The sequence below is a fragment of the Syngnathus floridae genome, chromosome 11, assembly GCF_059516105.1.
Source record: "Syngnathus floridae isolate MCC-2025c chromosome 11, RoL_Sflo_1.0, whole genome shotgun sequence".
Lineage (NCBI taxonomy): Eukaryota > Metazoa > Chordata > Actinopteri > Syngnathiformes > Syngnathidae > Syngnathus > Syngnathus floridae.
The window spans coordinates 12,323,026-12,340,995 of record NC_142423.1 but is presented as its reverse complement, the minus strand read 5'-3'; the positions used below and the strand labels follow the sequence as shown (position 1 = coordinate 12,340,995).

Genomic DNA, 17,970 nt, shown 5'->3' with positions numbered 1-17,970 from the left:
AATGTATTTCTTTATCCATTGCTCTCTGAACTTTCCATCATATCCTGTTGACTCAACTCATATGCTGACACACACACACACGCACGCACACACACTTGAATGTCTCACCGCATTTGTCATCGGTTACAGTGGAAAAACAATCATGTTGACATCTTTTTAAGAAAGAACACATTTGCTGTCGGTTGCTTTTCAATAACATTGACTGCTTTGCTTCTTGATTAGATCCAATTCTTCATCACCAAGTTATCCTTCAGTTCTTCATCCAGGCACCCATGTGACTTTTTTCAAAGCCTAAGTCACACGTCAGTATCTTCTGGCGCCAATTCACTACATGTATCCCAATAATCGAAGAGAGAACCGATAGATTTTCCAACTAGATGAGCGATGTGCCCCTGACTCTTTGTTTCATTGTGGGAGCAATCATCTGAGAATGGTGGAAAGAATGAAGCTGGTTATTTACCCAGATGGTTTACTGGTGGAGGTGTGAGACAGGCCAGCTCGCTGTGGGAACACAAGGCTTGCTTTTCTTGGTATCGCTGACCGTTTTGGAGACCGCAGTCTTTTTTTCCCCCCCAGCACTCGTCAGCTTTGTTTGCTCTGGATGGCATGTTTGATTATTTATCGTAAGGGAAAAGGGAGTAGCTGGAGCAATAAACATGTGACTTCACTGTATTTTGTTTTCCACCGAGAAGGCTGCGTCCTTTAACAGATATTTGAGGCAGTCATAAAGTTGTTTATTTGCTTTCTTGATTGTAGTTTGGCAGAGCTGAAGGAGAGCCAAAAGCTCTGATAACTATCAGACAATATAAAATGCTCTCAACGGAACGTGTCTCTCTGGATACACTTGAGTTTGTGTTTTGTCATCTGATCTTTGTTTATACCAACTTTACCTCCGGTAAATGATATCATGGGAGCGTATCAAGCGATTGTCTGCTGTGTTTATCTGTTCATTGGCAGACAATATTGTTTTTGAAGCATCTGCGCTGAAAAAAAAAAGGGCACAGGTGTGCACTCACAGGATATATTGCTGTTTGACAATTTTTCTGTTGGGCTTCATAAAAAAATCATTTAACCTATTTTCTCTTTCAGACTCTCCAGGTAGCACGACAGTTACTTCTGCAGCAGCAGTTTCAACAAAACACTGGCCGCAGTTCCCCCAAAACAAATGACAAAGACCAAAGCCTACAGGTACGGTGAAATATTTTTGTGCATTTTTCAGTCTGCTCAGCCATTGGATTCTGTTTCTCAAATTAAAAGCAAAAAGTAAGCTCAAATGTTAATTTTTCTTAATTATGCATTTTAATACACAAATGCATCATTGAAAAGCAGATATTCGCTACCACGGAGGCGTTGACTACTGATTCAGTAGCGATTTTAGCCACACTCTCTAGCCGGCCGAAACTCGTTACCAGTACGACGTAAATGGATTGCGTCTACCTACTAACTGCACAAAGGTTACACAAGCGCATTTGAATCGCCCGGCAAATTTTTTGGGTACCGCTTCCACCCTTCAGTTACCTTTTTTTTTTTTTTCTTCTAATCTGTGCTTCTGAGTTTTGACTGTGCTAAGTTGACATGATTGAATTTTCCATTCAGTCTATATGCTGCTTACGAGGCGTATCTTTACTTGGACGAGCGAATCAGTTGTTTGTGTCAGTGTGAAATTGCTAACAACTTCAGGGCATATTAGGTGATTAATAGGGAGGCCCTGTCCTTTATGCATGTAGTATATATAATATTTAATACCCCGACTGTCCCATTGGGAGCCCTTTTTAATGAGCCATTGTAGCGGCTAGGTCTAATGTCAGGTTGTGAAAAAAAGCTTCTTTGTTGTGCAGATGTCTTCAGAGTTGCTCCAGAGGATGAAATATGACTGCGGTGACCTTTCAGTTATGTGCATATTTGTCAGGATTCAAATAAGTTAAAGGGATCAAACCCAATAGTTTCACCAGCCTGGCAGGGAATTGTGCGTCAGAGGTCAACAGAGGGGAGCACAATCGCAAATTCCTACGTACAGCCAGTTGTTGGTACACAGTAAAGTACTCGGCCATCTTGGGCAGACAAAGACAAAATTAGAATTCTAATTTATTAATGTATACAGAGAGCTTGGCCAAGCTGTCACTCAGCTTTTGAAAAGAGAGTTGCCCGCCACCCCGCCCGACTCATGCCCACTTGGTGTGAAAAGAGCGCAGACTTGCTGGAGTATCTTTACTAACAGCATAAATTGCCTCATGTCCATTGTTCTCCTTTGCCGGGTTAAATTTGCAGCAATGCAAATGCCACACGTCCGGAGGGTGTTTATCTCTGAATTACATGTTCTGCTCATTAAACAAATCCCAGTCCCACACAATCACACTCAGAGCGTAAACATGAGTTGCGAGCACATCTCAGATTGCTCTCTCTCTCTCTCCGACTCATCTACTGTCCCCTTTTAAAACCACGCCGGTGCTGCAATCAGCGTGAACGTTCACCGTCTCCATTATACGAACACCCTGTATAATGATTTGCCGTTGGACCAGACTAGTTCATAAAAGGCATGATCCAGCAGTTATTAGGCTGTGTAGTAAACCTCATAAAAGCACCTGATGTGTGCAAAAGGCTGTGCTCAACTCAGTGCTCTTCCCATTAGGCACAAGAAGATGCGCTTAGAGACTTTTAACTCATTTGGAGATGGAGATTTAGAAGCGCACTTTCCAATTCACTCTTAGTCAAGTCCAAAATAACGAAGCGCAGTGTACGCACGGCATCGGAAATAAAGTGACTTCACAGCCGTATTCGTGGTAGTAAGTCAAAGAGGACGTGGAGCGCTTGATTTACATTCGATAGCTCTTTTCATGGCTCCAACCAGGGTGCCCGCACAGGCACTACTCCTTTGCTGGATAAAAGATGCCTCCGATTTATCCCATCTCGCCTTGAGGCACCTTAATCATCCTCGATATACAAACAGCTGAATGGAGTGCAGCAAAACATACTTGACCGGTCGAAAAGCCAACGAATTACATTGACAGGATGACACGTGTAATTAAAAGCACCCATGTCACTCGTACCTTTAACGCTTCGCACCTACAGTGACACGACGACGAGAGCCAGCGACTCCCACCCCGCTAATTACCATTATCAGTGAAATGCCGAGGCTTGACTCATTAGTTCCTTGTGCATTTAATTAGAAGCCGGCTGAAATTGGATTTAACTTATTACTTTTTCATGGATCACTTTCTTGTCATCACTTCAAATTGGATTGCAGCCCCAGGTAACTAATTATGCCAGCCGTAGGATCAGGAATAGAGAAATAGGTAATTAGGAACAACACTGTCGGACCCTTGCTGATAGTCCACCAGCATCAAAGAAGGGGGGGGGGGGCTCGTAGGTGTCATTGCAAGGGATCCCGGGAAAGGCATCAACCTCCCGTCGCGGGATTAAGCGCTATTCAGCGCGGCTTGAAGACGTTATGTCAACATGATGTCTTTGCTACCCGTTTGATGCCTGGATTGCATTTTTTTATGAGACGGGATTGGCCGGCATTATTCATGTCATTGGCACGGCGATCGGTCGGCCACAGGCCAGCTAATGTTCCCGTTGCAGACTTGACTCGGAGGTGGATACATTTGGCATGAAATATACATCGACCACAACAAATGAAGCACGAGCCGCAAGGCCGTTTTGAGTTGCATCATAGCAGAAGTAGTTTGCTTCCTCCCGAAAAGGGAACTCGAAGTGCTTTTGTGGACTTTCACCTTCATGTGCTGATCGCCTTGTCAGGTATTGGAATCGAAATTTGATTTGTGTACGGTGGTATGAATTACATGGGGTAATATTTACTACTTTTGAAGAAGTTAGTACTATTTTTTTTCCTCCCCTCTATTTACTGCTTTTGTCCTCTTTCCCTCTGCCTTGGTGTTTGTTCACCATTGTTGTCGTGCCTCGCTGAGGGGCATCTCCAGGTCAACAGTCTTTGGTGTGTCCAGGATGAAAGGCCTTTAAGTTGTGTGGCCCTCAAACGCCCCCATTCAAGCGCATGCGCTTTTTGCATCCATCGTTTGTGGTCTAAGCGTGATGTGACACAATCCATGGGCCAATCCTCCTGCTGACAGGACGAGGAGGAGCTGCCGTCTTTCTTTCTTTGAGTCTCCTACTGCTTCTGCAATGGGCCCGTGGCATTGCCCTGACACATGTATACCACAGCGAACCAATCTGTAAGTCATTAGAGCACTGGGCCAGCCAGGCCTGTCAGCTGGAGCCCCGCCCGCCAGTGCCGCAGGGTGATCGGAGACAGCATTATGAGGTGTTTCTCAAACTAAGTCAGCCAGTTGCCACGAGTGTCAAAGTAGTTGTTGCCTGCTCGCCAAGCAGCAGTGAGCATGAGATTATATGATCGGAGGTTTAGTTGCTGCGGTCCACACGGAAACGGAGCCCACCTTTTACTTTTTTGTCGGTCAAAATGTTCCCTTTAACAGAGGCTGAATTGCTTTTGTATATGCCAGGTCTGAAGTGCCGCTAACGCTGTTACAGGAAGTCACCAAAAACAAGAATAAGTGAGCCTGTGCAATGTAAACAGTCAAAACAGAGGAGGGAAATGCGAATTGCGCAAGAAAGGAGACATTTGTGTCGACTGACGACGAGCTGCAACTTGATCTCCCTTGCTAGATTTTTTAAAACAAAGATGTTTATTTTCTCAGCTATAAGAAAAATACATTTTTCAAATGTGCAGTGATTTTTGTTGTTGTAATTTTAGTTTAAGTGCTCGCACAACATAAAATTGATTTCAATTTGTGCAACCAGTTGATTAAAAAAAAAAAAGGGAATCAATTGAATACTTTTTTTCCTGTGTGTATACTTGCTCAGTTTAAAACATTCAAGTGGAAGATTCTCAAAAGATTTGATTCTATGTTTCTGTCTGTTATTTTACGTCTGGAGGTGATACTCTAATTTAATCATGTTTATATGCTTTGAGGTGAGACACTCTGTCCTTCATGATCAGCCCAAACCCGAGAATGATGCTCGCGTGAAACCCCAGGATCAAGCTGTCTCTTTTGCCGTCTTTTGTCATTGTCATGTTGTAAAAATGCATTATGCGCACTGTATAGATTCAATCCAGGTTTGGGCTAATCCTGTCAGAATGAAGTCATCTGTCCCAATTCCGCATAGCAAACAAGCACTTGGGGGGGCTGCTGTGTTTCTCCTCTTCTCCTAGCCAAGATGATGAGTGTCGAATCAGCTCCAGTCACAGCGCTGGGAGCCATTCTATCCTTTCCAGGCCTTCATTTTTGCTGCCTTTCCCTGCAAGCAATTTATGCTCTCACATTCTCACTCACTCACTCACTTACTCACTCACTCACTCACCTTGGACAATTGAGGCACTGGTTGGCATCTTCCATCCTGGCTGCATTTGAGTTTTGAGAAGACTTTGTAATTGGAGCTGTATCGTTTTCTTCAGCCAGAGCGGAGCAGGGCTGAGCCTAACCAGGCATTACAGTACTTTCACTTGAACTCAAGCAGGAAATGGGAGTGTTTTATAATGCAATTCACTCTGTCATGGGCACAAACACTCGCTCCTCCTCGAAAACTATCACCGGGGATGCAGTCCAAGGCTCAAGGTTACTGATGTTTCTCTACGCGCGGGGAAATAAAATCTATATAGCGTGCATCCCATCGACACCAAAGTGTAATTATTTTACATGGCGCTGGCACAGAAGCAATGGATTAGAAAGACCGTGTGTGAGAGGAGATGCTTGAACTGTGTGTCTGCTAAATTTATCACAAGGCCGTTGGGAGTGTTGAAATGAGAACAGTGGCCTATTACTGCTAAGAAGGTGTTTTATTGAGAATACGTCGACATGCCACCCCGGGGAGGATGCTGAGGAAGAAGAAGATGGCCCTTGGCCTCAACCGCCGCGTGTGCGTTTGAGAGCGAGCACGCATGCAGTTGCGCCAGAGCTGTCTTGCCCGTCTCGGATACAAAATAAAAGCACCTTCGCCGGCGTTTAATTATTCAGTGTGACATACAATGGAATTGTCACTTTGAACACTTGAGGTGTCCCATTCAATAATTAATATGGGCCGGGCCGGCTTAGCCCTGCTCATTGTTAGTTATTAGCCGGCGAGAGAAGTGGCTTGTCATGCCAATACTGTGTTTAGCGGTGTTTATTTTACCAATGTGTTTGTGGACTGGAGTGCAACCCGTGAACATTCTTTCATCCTTGGCCAAGGCTTTATAGCTTGTTGATATGTGATGCGTTGAAACTCACGGTCGCTGCCTGCTGTTTATTTTCACAATCATTAACAAAGTGAGGTGTTAATCTTTGCTCGTATTCTTTGTTGAATAGATTTATTTTTATCACTGTTGAAAATCGCTTTTAATGGCAACTTTCAGCCTTTTATTAGGGTTTGATGTACTCTTGGATGAGTAATAACATGAAGCCGGTGCTACAAAAAAAAAAAAAAAATGGGTTGGCCACATAAGGCATGCTTTGCCTCCTGCTGTCTAACCCCTTGGGCAGTTCAACTTCATCTCCAGTAGGTGGCAGAGGTCTATTTTCTTCTCATGTCTTGGCTGCTCAGTGAGTGCACATGGGTGTTTTTAATGGTGTGACGTTATCACGGCAATAATTGCTCTCATTGGGATGTCATTGACGAGATTGCTTGCTAGTGGCTCTCCCTTTTTAGTTTTTCTAAAGGCCACTAACTGGGAGAAATTTGCCACTTTCATATTCATTTTGATGACACAATACACTCCAACATGGCATTTTTGTCATAAATAACCCTCTGCAGTTGGGAAACTATCTAAACAACAGTGCGTCAGAGTTGTTTATTCATTTGTTGTTGAGTCATATCTTTTGTTCTGGCACTCAAAACATTTCCATTGAGCAGAACAATAAAGGGCTGATACCTTGGCAAGTTTTCTTTCTTTCCGCTGGATAGCAATGTGTACTTATCTGTTGTTTAATTAAAAGGCTTCTCATCTATAGGCTTCCATTGTTTGCATAGCATAGCCAGAGTCCCAGCAGAGGTCAAAGGGTCAACTTTTTTTTTAAGGGACACCCCTCATCCCCCTCCTTCCACAAAGCCACGGGTTCACCTGCAGCTCAGCCTCCAGCTCTCCATTGTGTGGCCCCATTTGAATTAATGATGTTTAGAGGGATGCTTGTGATTGGTGGAGAAGGGTGTGGTTGATTGGGTAGTTTTGTATCTTGTCAGCCTGGGAGTCACCTCGCGCGTGCAATCCGTCTGTATTCCGAAGAAGGTTGGAGACGCTACAGCACAACAGAGCTTGTTCTCAGCCTGCCTGCGTTGCCGCTGCCTCTCGCTATCTCCCTCCCTCTCTCACCCACTCTCTCACTCCCACTGTGTGCCGCCCCCCCCACCCCTCTCTCTCTTTCCGTGGCTGCTCTGTTCTCCGCTCTGCTTCACTCCACACCGCGTGGCCCGGCTTTCTGTTTACCCTGCCAGCTAAATGGAGTTTGTCAGGTTTGTCAATATGATTGAGTTCTTTGATATAGCGAGCGTTTTGACTTAGAAACTTGACAATTGAATTTAACCGGGGGGCCAAATTACAAACGTATTGTCTGCTTGTTGTCATGTTCTGCCATTAATAATGAGTTAAATGTGTCATGCACATTTGCATGAGCCACAATTGACTACTTTGCTTCTCATGCCTGCTGAGAAGAGAAGCCAAAACAGTTATCTGCACTTCCGTGTGTCTGTTTTATATTTTCATGGGGATGTTTGGAGTAGTTACTTCTTTCAAAAGTGTGCTCGCTTATCTGTCATTTTACTCCTCGTGGAGGAAACAGTCTTAAGAACTGAAGTCCTTAGAAGTAAATTATCTTACTTTTTTTTCCCCCGCTCCTTGTGTCTTGTTTACTTTTCTGACAGTCGGCTAACCAGTTAAACAAGATTTAGAAAGCTTCTGTATGATGTTTTAATTATAGACAGTTCCTGGAAAAACAGGTGTCACATTGCCTGTCTCCACTATAATTTCTGCGGTTGTTTTCAAGTAAAATATTTCATCAGTGGAATTTTCTTTTTGTTTGTTGTAGTGCCAAAGCTGGACATTCAAAATTTGATCAAACGTCTTAAGTATGGTTTTTTTTTTGCCTACTGTTTATTTTGTCATTGGCCAGGTTCTGCTTGGTTTTGTTTAAATTAAATGATCAGAGTTTGTATTTAGCTCAATCACTGCAAAATACATTTGGAGGCACGCTGTCAGTCGTATCTTTATGAATAGTGTCGTGAAAGTTGTACTCTGATGTGTGATCATATGTATTATTGCACGGTGATTCATTTTTGGTCTAATTGCCTGACATTATTATCCCAATAATTTAAAAAATTGTTGTAAAGTTTTGGATCTACTTCTCATTTTTTTAAAAAAGTTTTATGCATCGTATTTGAGTGTTCAAAAAGTGGGTAGGTGGAAAAGTAGAAGAACAGTTGAGCAGATTGTCAGCTGGTCGAGCCGAATCGAACGTCAACAGGGCAACGTGCACCGCGATGCCGCGCAGCTGCTCCGAGACTCACACTTTGGGAGAGCTGGAGTGCGAGCTGATTGGCTTGACAGTTTGTAATCAAAGTTGATTTATTGTTCATTAGTTGTGCATTAGCCCTTTCAGGCGGGGGCCTGATTTGCGCAGTGGCCTGTCAAGAAGAGGGGCTGCCAGCACCTGTCATTTCTTAACTACAACATCGGCAAACGGATTCGAGGTGTGTCCCTCGGTTTGTTAGGATATCCTGGACAAATGTGGCCTTTCGAAACGAGCTGACAGTACACAAGAGCAGAGACAAGGGAATAGTTGAGCAAATGTGTGTGCCACAAGCCGATCCTTTTTAGTCTTGCCTTGATTCCCTCACGTGTAACGATACTTAAAAAAAAGAACAACTTTTAGTCTGTCTTTTAATGTCACTACTGCTTAGAAAATGTGCTTGCCACTTTTAGATGGTCTGATTTATTCCACCTTGAGATGCTTAGCGATGTAAAGGAGGTGTCAACATTTTCACCACTCAGCTTGTATAATTCAAAGAATGAGGGCTAAGGCAATATTGGCAAGTTGCACCTCCCAGGAGGACTTATTTTGCGCCACAAGTTTTGTGAATTCCAGAAACACACGAAACCTTTCGACATTAAAGAGTGGCGGAGCGACACAATTTGTGTTCTTCTCGTCTGCCGTCATGGAAACAAGGATTAGGTGTTCTTTGCTGGATAATATAAACAATCAGCAGCAGGATGTCAACCATTGTCTTGTGACTACAGTTTCATTTGAAAGGGATTCATAGGCTGCGATCTTAATTAAATCTCAATTGACTAAAATAATGCGTCTCAAAGACATGTCGTTGCATAACCGAGTAGCAAAGATGAGACGCGTGTACTTTTGTAAGATTGTCGGTAAAAGATCAAATAAGCAAATAGTGTTCTATTGGACTATAGTACGGTCCTCTCCCAATTTGTGAGCAAGCTCCATGTTTTTAATCTTTTTTGGCTCCCAAATACATATTCGAAGGTGTGTGCGACTTGACATTTCAGAATAATGAGGATGGAAGGACGTATTTGTATATTTTTTTTTTAATATGATTCTCTATCTGGCATTACAAGACATTCTGAATATTTTCATAGAGTGTGTGTGCGCGCGTGTGTGTGTGTGTGTGTGTACATGTGTGTGTGTGTCTGTGTGTGTGTGTGGGCGCTGGGTGTCATCAGCAGTGGTGAGAACCAGGGTGAGGCACACTACTCAGCTGCTGTTGGGATGAGCTCACCCGCTTTGCCGACCAGTTTGTTTATTTAAGTCTAACAACGGGACCAGCCCCCCCCCCCCCCCCCCCAAAAAAAATCTAGATTGAAGCGAGTCCAAATCCTTTTTTATACAGTACATTTATACATTTCATCACAAACTAAATGTGTTTGTGATCCCATTTATGTGCACTGTAGACATCTGAAGTGTTTGACATTTTCTGGGTTTATTCAAAAAAGAAATTTGCATAGCAAATATTTTTCGTCATTTGTAATCCTCGGTATGAAATGTTTTGGCATGTAACATTCTATTAGTTTATCGGTGGTACAAATTGTTCAAAGTGTTCACATTAGAATCCAAAATGTTCTTATGTAATAAGATCAAATCTTTATTTCTGACATTTTGAATGCAGGATACTCAGTTAAAATTGTTTGCCATGATGACTACAGAGGTGAGAAATTAAAAATTGATAAGGCCCCCCCACCCCCACCTCGACTTTACTTTGAGCCTAACGGCAAGTGAAATGTCTGAGTCTCACTGGCACCTCGTTGTCTCTATTTTTTTATCCTCTTGTGTTGAAAGTAAAAAAAAAAGTTCTCTCCTTTCTCTTTTCGTTTCCTTTTTTTTACGTCATCTCCTACTCCTTCTAGCAGCCCGGTGACCCCTCACATCTCTGGAGGGTCTCGGAAGCATCTTTATTATCTTGCAATCCTGTCAGTGTTAGCAGTTGAGCTCTTGTTTAATATCTTTCATATTTGTTGTGAGGTGAACTCCTCGACAACAAGGGCGCACAAATTTGGGTGCTACGAAATATTTTGGCCATCAATGTCAATCTTACATGCCAAGATTATTTCGAGATGTCCAGAATGTGACATATTTGTGGAAGTTGAACATGTGTGCACATGAACTCCTTGTGCAAATGTGTCCGTATACGAGTGTGTGTATTTGTCCAGCGGGCCCGAGGTTACACACTTGATTGCCTCTGTCAGTCTGCAGCTCTGCAAGAATCTTTAAATGTTGGAGAGTGCCACACCTTCATAAAATTCATAAACTATTTCAGGCTTCCTCAGAATGTCCTCTTTTTTTTTTTTCTCCCCTAACACACTCATAGTTGTGAGTAGATTAGAGCTGGGCTCTTTGGATCCCTTTCGTTATTAGTGCCAGTATCTCTGTTAGACTATCTTTAGATGGTAATGTATCTTTTGTAAATCATCTGGATTAATCCCAGAGATAACAGCCAACACCATATGGGAGTACTCCAAATGGCGACTGGCGTCTTGTGTTTGCGTTAAATGGGAATGATACAGCGGCCAGGACGATATTTTCTAGTTAAAGTGCTCCCTCCTGCCCTCCCTATCAATAGCGTCCCGTTTTGGGCAGATTTTCACTCCTTGGGCGCAGGATTAAATGGCCATAGTTACATTGATCAATAGGTTAAGAAGCGGACAATCCCTCTCGCTGCTAATAACCTCAGTCGTATATACGCAGGTAATAAATAGGTCATAAAATGGGAGTCTGTAATAGGCTGTTGTTGGGCTGTTGCTCAGAGCAAACTAAAATAGGATCTGTTGTGAGTCACATGCTGGAAATCACACAAAGATGTAAAGAATTAAAGCTCTTAAAATTTGCGGTTACCGTTGAAAAAGCGCTTGTGTGTAAAAACCGGATGTTTTTGCCATTCTTGGGTTTTAACATCCTTTTAATGTCATTTTGATATATCGAATAAAACACAACGCTGTGACATGTGCGCTCGTAAAATTACAAAATGCGTTCATGACTAGATTGAAGAGAGAATGAATATCTATTACATTCGCATCATATGATGTTTAACATTTGCATGTCGGAAATATCAGGCCGCCCGCTTGACCTTCAGAATAGTTCATAAAAATTAGTGATGCCGAGAGAAAAAAGACCTTGTAAGAAAATGACTGTGAAATTAGGGAATTAGAAGGAGGGTGCCTATGCAGATGACAGGACAAGTCATGTGCAAAACTCAAGATGAACTGCATATTAAGATACAATGGGCGAGCGGGGGGGATTAATATTGCATTTTCCTCCTCAACCCCCCGCTACGACCGCCGAAAATAAGCGAACGTGTTAGTCCTGCATTAAGGTTGAATCTCATTCATTGGCTGGAGGCTTGACAAACACAGCTCACTGCATTTTATATAATGAAGAAATTAAGTCCTCCTCAGTATGTCTATTATTTATTATTGCTTTATTATATACTACATGGTCAAACTTAAAATGTTTCAGCTATGCTGGTGTGTCAAAAAAAAAAAGAGATCCCGTCTAAATTCCCTCCAGAAATTGATGAAAAAAATCAAAATTGTATAATTTTAGCGTGACATTCCGGTACCGTTTGAGCGACCTTGACTGTCAAACGTTAGCTTGCCCGACATTTTAACACATTCATTGCAAAAACGTGAATAATTTCGAGAGGGGAAACACTTTGACGTACATTTAAAAAGTCTCTCACTTGTCAAGGAAAGGCATTTTTAATGGCACCGCACATCGCCGCCTGCAGATAGACGGCGAGTTCCCCTTGACACAGGAGCAATTAAGGCACCCTGACAACTGTGGGGCCTTTTTAGTGTCACAACAAATCAGCGGCTTTGAAGAGCCACGCACTCGCACCTTCCAAGAGTTTGTTAGAGGCCCGCGTGTTCGTCGGCCTGGCTCCTCCTCCGGGCACTCCAAATTGTCACAAGAGCAGATCAATGTTGACAGCGAGTCTAATGAAATGTTCTCACATGACATGTCCTGCGAGTTTGGCCTCCTCAGGTACGGCGCCTTTGCCATGTTGTATAAGTGGCAAACACAGAGATGCAGATCATTCTCAATGTGTGTGAGCGTGCGTGATGAAGGGATGTTGCTGAAAGCGAGAGGATGGATTTGGGCGGACAAATATTCTGCAGGCATGAGTTATCCCTGCCTGGCTGTTTTTTTTTTTAGTTGGAGGGGTGGAGTGGCAAAATTGATATGCATTGTTGTAAGGGAGTGTTAAATTGAAACCACTCGGGAGCAAATGGCCGCGTTAAACTGAGATATTGTTGTTGTTTTATTGGCTGGTGGACAATATAGCCTTGTGGATAACCTTTTTTTTTTCTTCTGTACAGGTTCCAGTCTCAGTGGCTATGATGACACCTCAAGTGATAACTCCTCAGCAAATGCAGCAGATCCTTCAGCAGCAAGTCCTGAGCCCTCAGCAGCTCCAGGTTCTCCTCCAGCAGCAGCAGGCCCTCATGTTACAGCAGGTAAGCACGCTGGCCGACTCCCTTTCACACACAAAAAAAAAAAAATCTCACCAAATGTCATCTGGGTTCTCTGTCTTCTCTGTAGCAGCAACTCCAAGATTTCTACAAGAAGCAGCAGGAACAGCTCCACCTCCAGCTCCTCCAACAGCATGGAGGCAGCAAGCAGAATAAAGAGGTAATAAGACTGACATCACTGCAACTGGCTGCCAGTGTGAAAACCACTGAGCAGACAGAGAGCATGGAAGACATGCGTGCACCCTCCCTCAAAGCCATCTGCCTCCAAACTGTGGTTAAAGCACGGAAAGGGGGGAGGCGAGGGGGGGAGTCAAGTGCACCCATGCTTCTGATTAGTATGTCAGACTTTCTGCTTAAATGGCAACGAGTGAGTCATGATGTGAAATACTTTTAAAAGTTTTTATTTCCCCCTACTCTCCCCGTATGATATTTTCCTTGCTTTTCTTTGGAGCCTTACTACAAAGACATGAGCGCTCCTGAGAGTCGTGTGCAGGACATAATGGAAGGCGAGGGGAGGAGGGGGGGGGCAAGAAAATGGGCGCATGTAAATCGGAGAGGCTTTTCTTGGTGATTAACATGGAAATGGCAGCGGATGGGAAGGCATGTAATTGTGAGATATCAGTGCGGCGAGCGCTCCCAGCTTTGTTGTCTGTGTTGCCGTTTTTATTTCTTGCCCCATCTTTTTCGTTTGCACTCTTCCCCCCCCAAGTACAGTGGGGCATGCTCGTAGGCAGCGGCTTATTGCGTGCTAATGATTGGCGGATACGGGCGTCGCTATGGACAAAGCAAATGATTGTGCGGTCAGAAGAAGTTCAAAGACAATCAGGGAATTTTCACCGGTCCCCATTGAGTTGAGCGTTTGCGGAGGAGAGGAAGCTTGGAAAAACGCAGCTCGCCATCCACGCCGCTCACGTGCCGGCGCACTGTCAAAGCTCGCAGCTTCAAAGTCGAAGCTCCCTAATTAATGAACTGCGGGCTTCAGTTTGGACAAGTTGTGGCGTGATGCTCCCATAAATCAACATGACAGCGCGGCTCCTCGGCCTGTCACGAAGTCGCATCTGATGTAAACACAAGAGGAGCAAGGGAGACAAAAGGAAAGGGGTGGAGGAGCCAAGGAAGGCCAATTGATCAGTTGAATGGAGCATGAGAATAGAAGAAAAAAATAACTTTGCAAGCATATTATGTGTGATCACAGGAAATAGACGCAACCCCGCGAGGCTTCCCCTCTCTGCTGTCTCTTTCTCTCGCCGCTCTTTTATTTTTTTTTTCTGTGGCATTTCGGGAAGCCATCAAAAGACAGAATAAGAATTATGCTGTGACTCCCTAGTGGCTGCCAGACAATAACCCCCCGTTGTTGCTTTGTGCCCCCTTTTTATTTTAAAGACATCAAAATTTGCTTTTTCAAAGATCTTTAAGTTTATATTTGAAGCTCCACAATGAAAGGCCTGCCAGTGCCACTCTTTATCATTTGTCGGGGACTATATTTTTCTCTCCCTTGTGCCACTTCTTATTAACCTCTTATTTGGTCTGTTGGTTCGTGTGGTTTTTACGCGTCTGCATGCTGGGAGTGCACAGGAGACCCCCCCCCCCCCAACATACACACACACACTTCCCACCGCCCCAGCCCAGAAGATAAAACGTGCAACGACTGAAGAGATTGAAATTAATTTGCAATAGTCAGTGTTTGGTTCTTTTCTCTTCTTTTTCAGAGAAGCCAACTTGTATTTATTAAGATTTTTGATGAAAGGCCTCGTTCCCTGTGAACTACCACCCCCGTGGTACGACTCTTTGTATCAGACTGTCAGTGAGGAACTTGCGGAGGGCACACCACTAAAACATCTCTCGCACTAATGAAAATGAGAAGCCATCCACCTTTCAATTAATACGGCAGATCATAGAAAATCGCAGTTGGTCCTTATGTACGCCGGAACCCTCCCTGGGACCCGTCATGTCGTCTTTGTCGTCTCATCTTTTGGATCAAATCACATTTCATCTGTAGCTTCTGTCCGTCACCCTTGCTTGGTTCAAGAACCTTTCAAAAGTTGACCCGATGAGATTTCTTCTCTCATTTTATCCAAACTAAGGGCTTTCCACATCCATTTTATCTGGCTTTTATTTCCGAGCTGCTAACAAGCGACCTGACAGCTGCTCACTGTCGAGACTTTTTCGTTTTATATATGCACTCGGTTGTGAGAAGTAAACAAAAGTGCGGCATATCCTGTGTTAGCTTAACTGGGTGCGGTACACAACTTGGCACAGCTTTGAGTGCCCCCTTCTCTCCTCCCACTTGCACTGGCCATGTTCAAAAATGGTTGCTTTATTGATTTGACCAAAAAACCTGTTTCCTGATCCATCGCGCCATCACACTGGTAGTCATAAATTATTTTTTGGCGTTATTTTGAATGTATTCAATACACATTGTTGATTTTCTTAGTTTGTAGATTTAAAAAGAAAATATTAACACTCGCTCTTGAGCTTGAGTGACAACATTTTGTGACAATATGAACGTGTGTGTCTTCAGCAGCAGGTGTCAGCGCAGCAGTTGGCTTTCCAGCAGCAGCTCCTTCAGGTCCAGCAGGTCCAGCAGCAACATCTGCTCAACCTTCAGAGGCAAGGGCTGCTCACCATTCAGCCTGGACAAACGGCCCTGCCACTGCAATCCCTCACGCACGGTCAGTACGCTATATCACTGCAACCGTTTGAATTAGCATGTGATGCAGCTATGCCACATTTTTTTTTTTTTGTGATAAAACAAAGTACCGTTTTAAATGCCTCATTACCTTGATACCAAATTAGAGCCAGTATATTTTATGATGGGGGGGAAAGTTAATTTGGCATTAGGAGAAATAAAGCAAATCTCAAGAGAACAAAAAAATCTTATATAAATATAAAAAAATAGATGGATGGATAGATGGATAGATGGATAGATGGATAGATGGATAGATAGATAGATAGATAGATAGATAGATAGATAGATAGATAGATAGATAGATAGATAGATAGATAGATAGATAGATAGATAGATAGATAGATAGATAGATAGATAGATAGATAGATAGATAGATAGATAGATAGATAGATAGATAGATAGATAGATAGATAGATAGATAGAAACCTGCCAAGCCAAATCCACACCTGACTATAAAAAGCAGCATTCAAAAGAACTTTGCCAAGGTTGGATTTATCATTCATAAAGTGTCAGTATGTTTGCTTGTCCGGGAGCCAGTGTGTCTGTTTGGCTCCCAATTTTGTGTCTTTATTTATTTTCTTTATTATTTGTTAAGGAGTGGTGGCCTTGTGACAAAAGAGACTGTGGCAACATGTCATTGGCTATTCATTCCCAGCTAAGACAAACAGTTTTGAAATAACAAGATAAGGGTGATTAAAAACAGGAGGGTTCAGAGGTGCTTAGGTAATAGGCACACACAAACACGTTTGTACAGTGCTGTTATTGTTTGGACTGGCTATGGAATCACTCATCCGCTTGCAGGCAATTGCCGTGGGCACAGGCGTGGAGCGTTGCTGTGTTGAGTGTGCTTTGTGTCAGATGTCTGGCAAACAAACACACACCCTTTGAGTAAAGCATTATATGGACGCATACTGTACTTTTAGGAGCCTTTGCAATCGTCCCATCCTGTTTAGACTGTCATCGGCAACCGTGTGTGCGTGCTTGTGTGTGTATTTGGATTTAAAGTTGAAACCGTATTTAAAATATGTATTTGATCATATCTACCTTAAACATAATTTAGATACATTTGTGCAAATTGTGCAGTGATGACAGTATTTTGTGTTAATGACAGAAGTTGCTATTTTGCGTTAAATGCAAATTTCTATGCTGCTGTTTTTCCGAATATTTACAGTTTATTAGTTTAGATCCATTGCCGTCTTTATTTTCGGTCCCCACAATCCATTGATGTTTTACTCTTTGCTTCCGACAGCTGTTACATGACTTAAACTAGTGTCTTAGCTCCCCCCCCCCTCCCCCTTCCTTTTTGTCTTCCTATTCAACACATTTTCTGCTTGACTGTTTGAAGTTATTGATGACCTTTCTGTTTTCCACATCACTTAACTCTTTCACGCATGAGTGGTCTTGGCCTACGGTGCTGTGATCTTATCGACACTACTCGCCTTGCGTTTAGCGCTGCGTCGTCGCAAGTGATGACTTGATCGGTTCTATCTGGGCTCCAGTGATCATGAATTCAAACTCAGGCGTAATAAATTGGCACGGCTATCTTACTCTTCTTTTGCTCATTATAATATGTTATGAATACAATGATTTTGTAAGGCTATTGCTTGCAGCCTACTATATTCTTTTTTTTTTCCTTCCTAAAGTCAAGCAAAGTAATTACAAAAATAAAAATAATCATATCCTGTCCAAATTCTGAGGTAATTGCCTGGGAGCGATTGTTCTCTGAAGGTGGAGCACATGTTGATTTTTTTTTTTTTTTTTTTTAATGAATAGCAATGATGCAGGAAAGTGGCAGTTGAGTTTATAAGTGTGGATCTTTGCTATTTTTCATATTTTTTTTATATCCAATGCTGTAAAGGCATGGAGTATTTTATTCAAATGATATAATTGACTATTTTGCAAAATAATTTTCCAAGTAGGGTCTTATATAGTTCTCCAAATGTAAAAATAAGAATAAATAGATATAAATGGTGTGTATTTTTAATAGCACAAATTATTCCTGTGTAAATCAAACAATTCACAAAATAATCACTTTAACTGAGATTTTAGACTGTCTAAAAATTATTCAACTCTCTAACCACAAAAAAACCCAAGATAAAACCACTTTTGTTTAGCTTAATGTATTTTGTATCATTCTAATGTCCTATAATTAATGCCTTCCAACAGGCTGTTGAAATTTTGTGTAAGCCTGTAGATAACAAAGTCAAACACAATTTGGGTAGCCTCCGTACTATCCGTTTGTGCAGCCGTAAATTCTTTTGACATTAATGTTCAAAGTCCTGGAAGCAGT

At 42.6% G+C, this 17,970-nt stretch overlaps 1 protein-coding gene across 12 annotated transcripts in view; it reads left to right on the top strand.

Annotated features, from left to right (window-relative positions):
- foxp1b (forkhead box P1b) overlaps window positions 1-17,970 on the top strand; it is an 84,549-nt gene that overhangs the window by 43,880 nt on the left and 22,699 nt on the right. For 7 of the 12 annotated variants that reach the window (XM_088389551.1, XM_088389539.1, XM_088389540.1 and 4 more), the window contains 4 exons: window positions 1,090-1,188; window positions 12,839-12,976; window positions 13,062-13,151; window positions 15,513-15,663. In XM_088389551.1, coding sequence (XP_088245677.1) covers window positions 1,090-1,188; window positions 12,839-12,976; window positions 13,062-13,151; window positions 15,513-15,663 — 478 coding nt within the window. Of the gene's footprint in view, window positions 1-1,089; window positions 1,189-3,127; window positions 3,251-7,238; window positions 7,465-12,838; window positions 12,977-13,061; window positions 13,152-15,512; window positions 15,664-17,970 lie in introns of those variants that run through there. The other 5 variants (XM_088389546.1, XM_088389545.1, XM_088389544.1 and 2 more) reach the window with 5 other exon arrangements.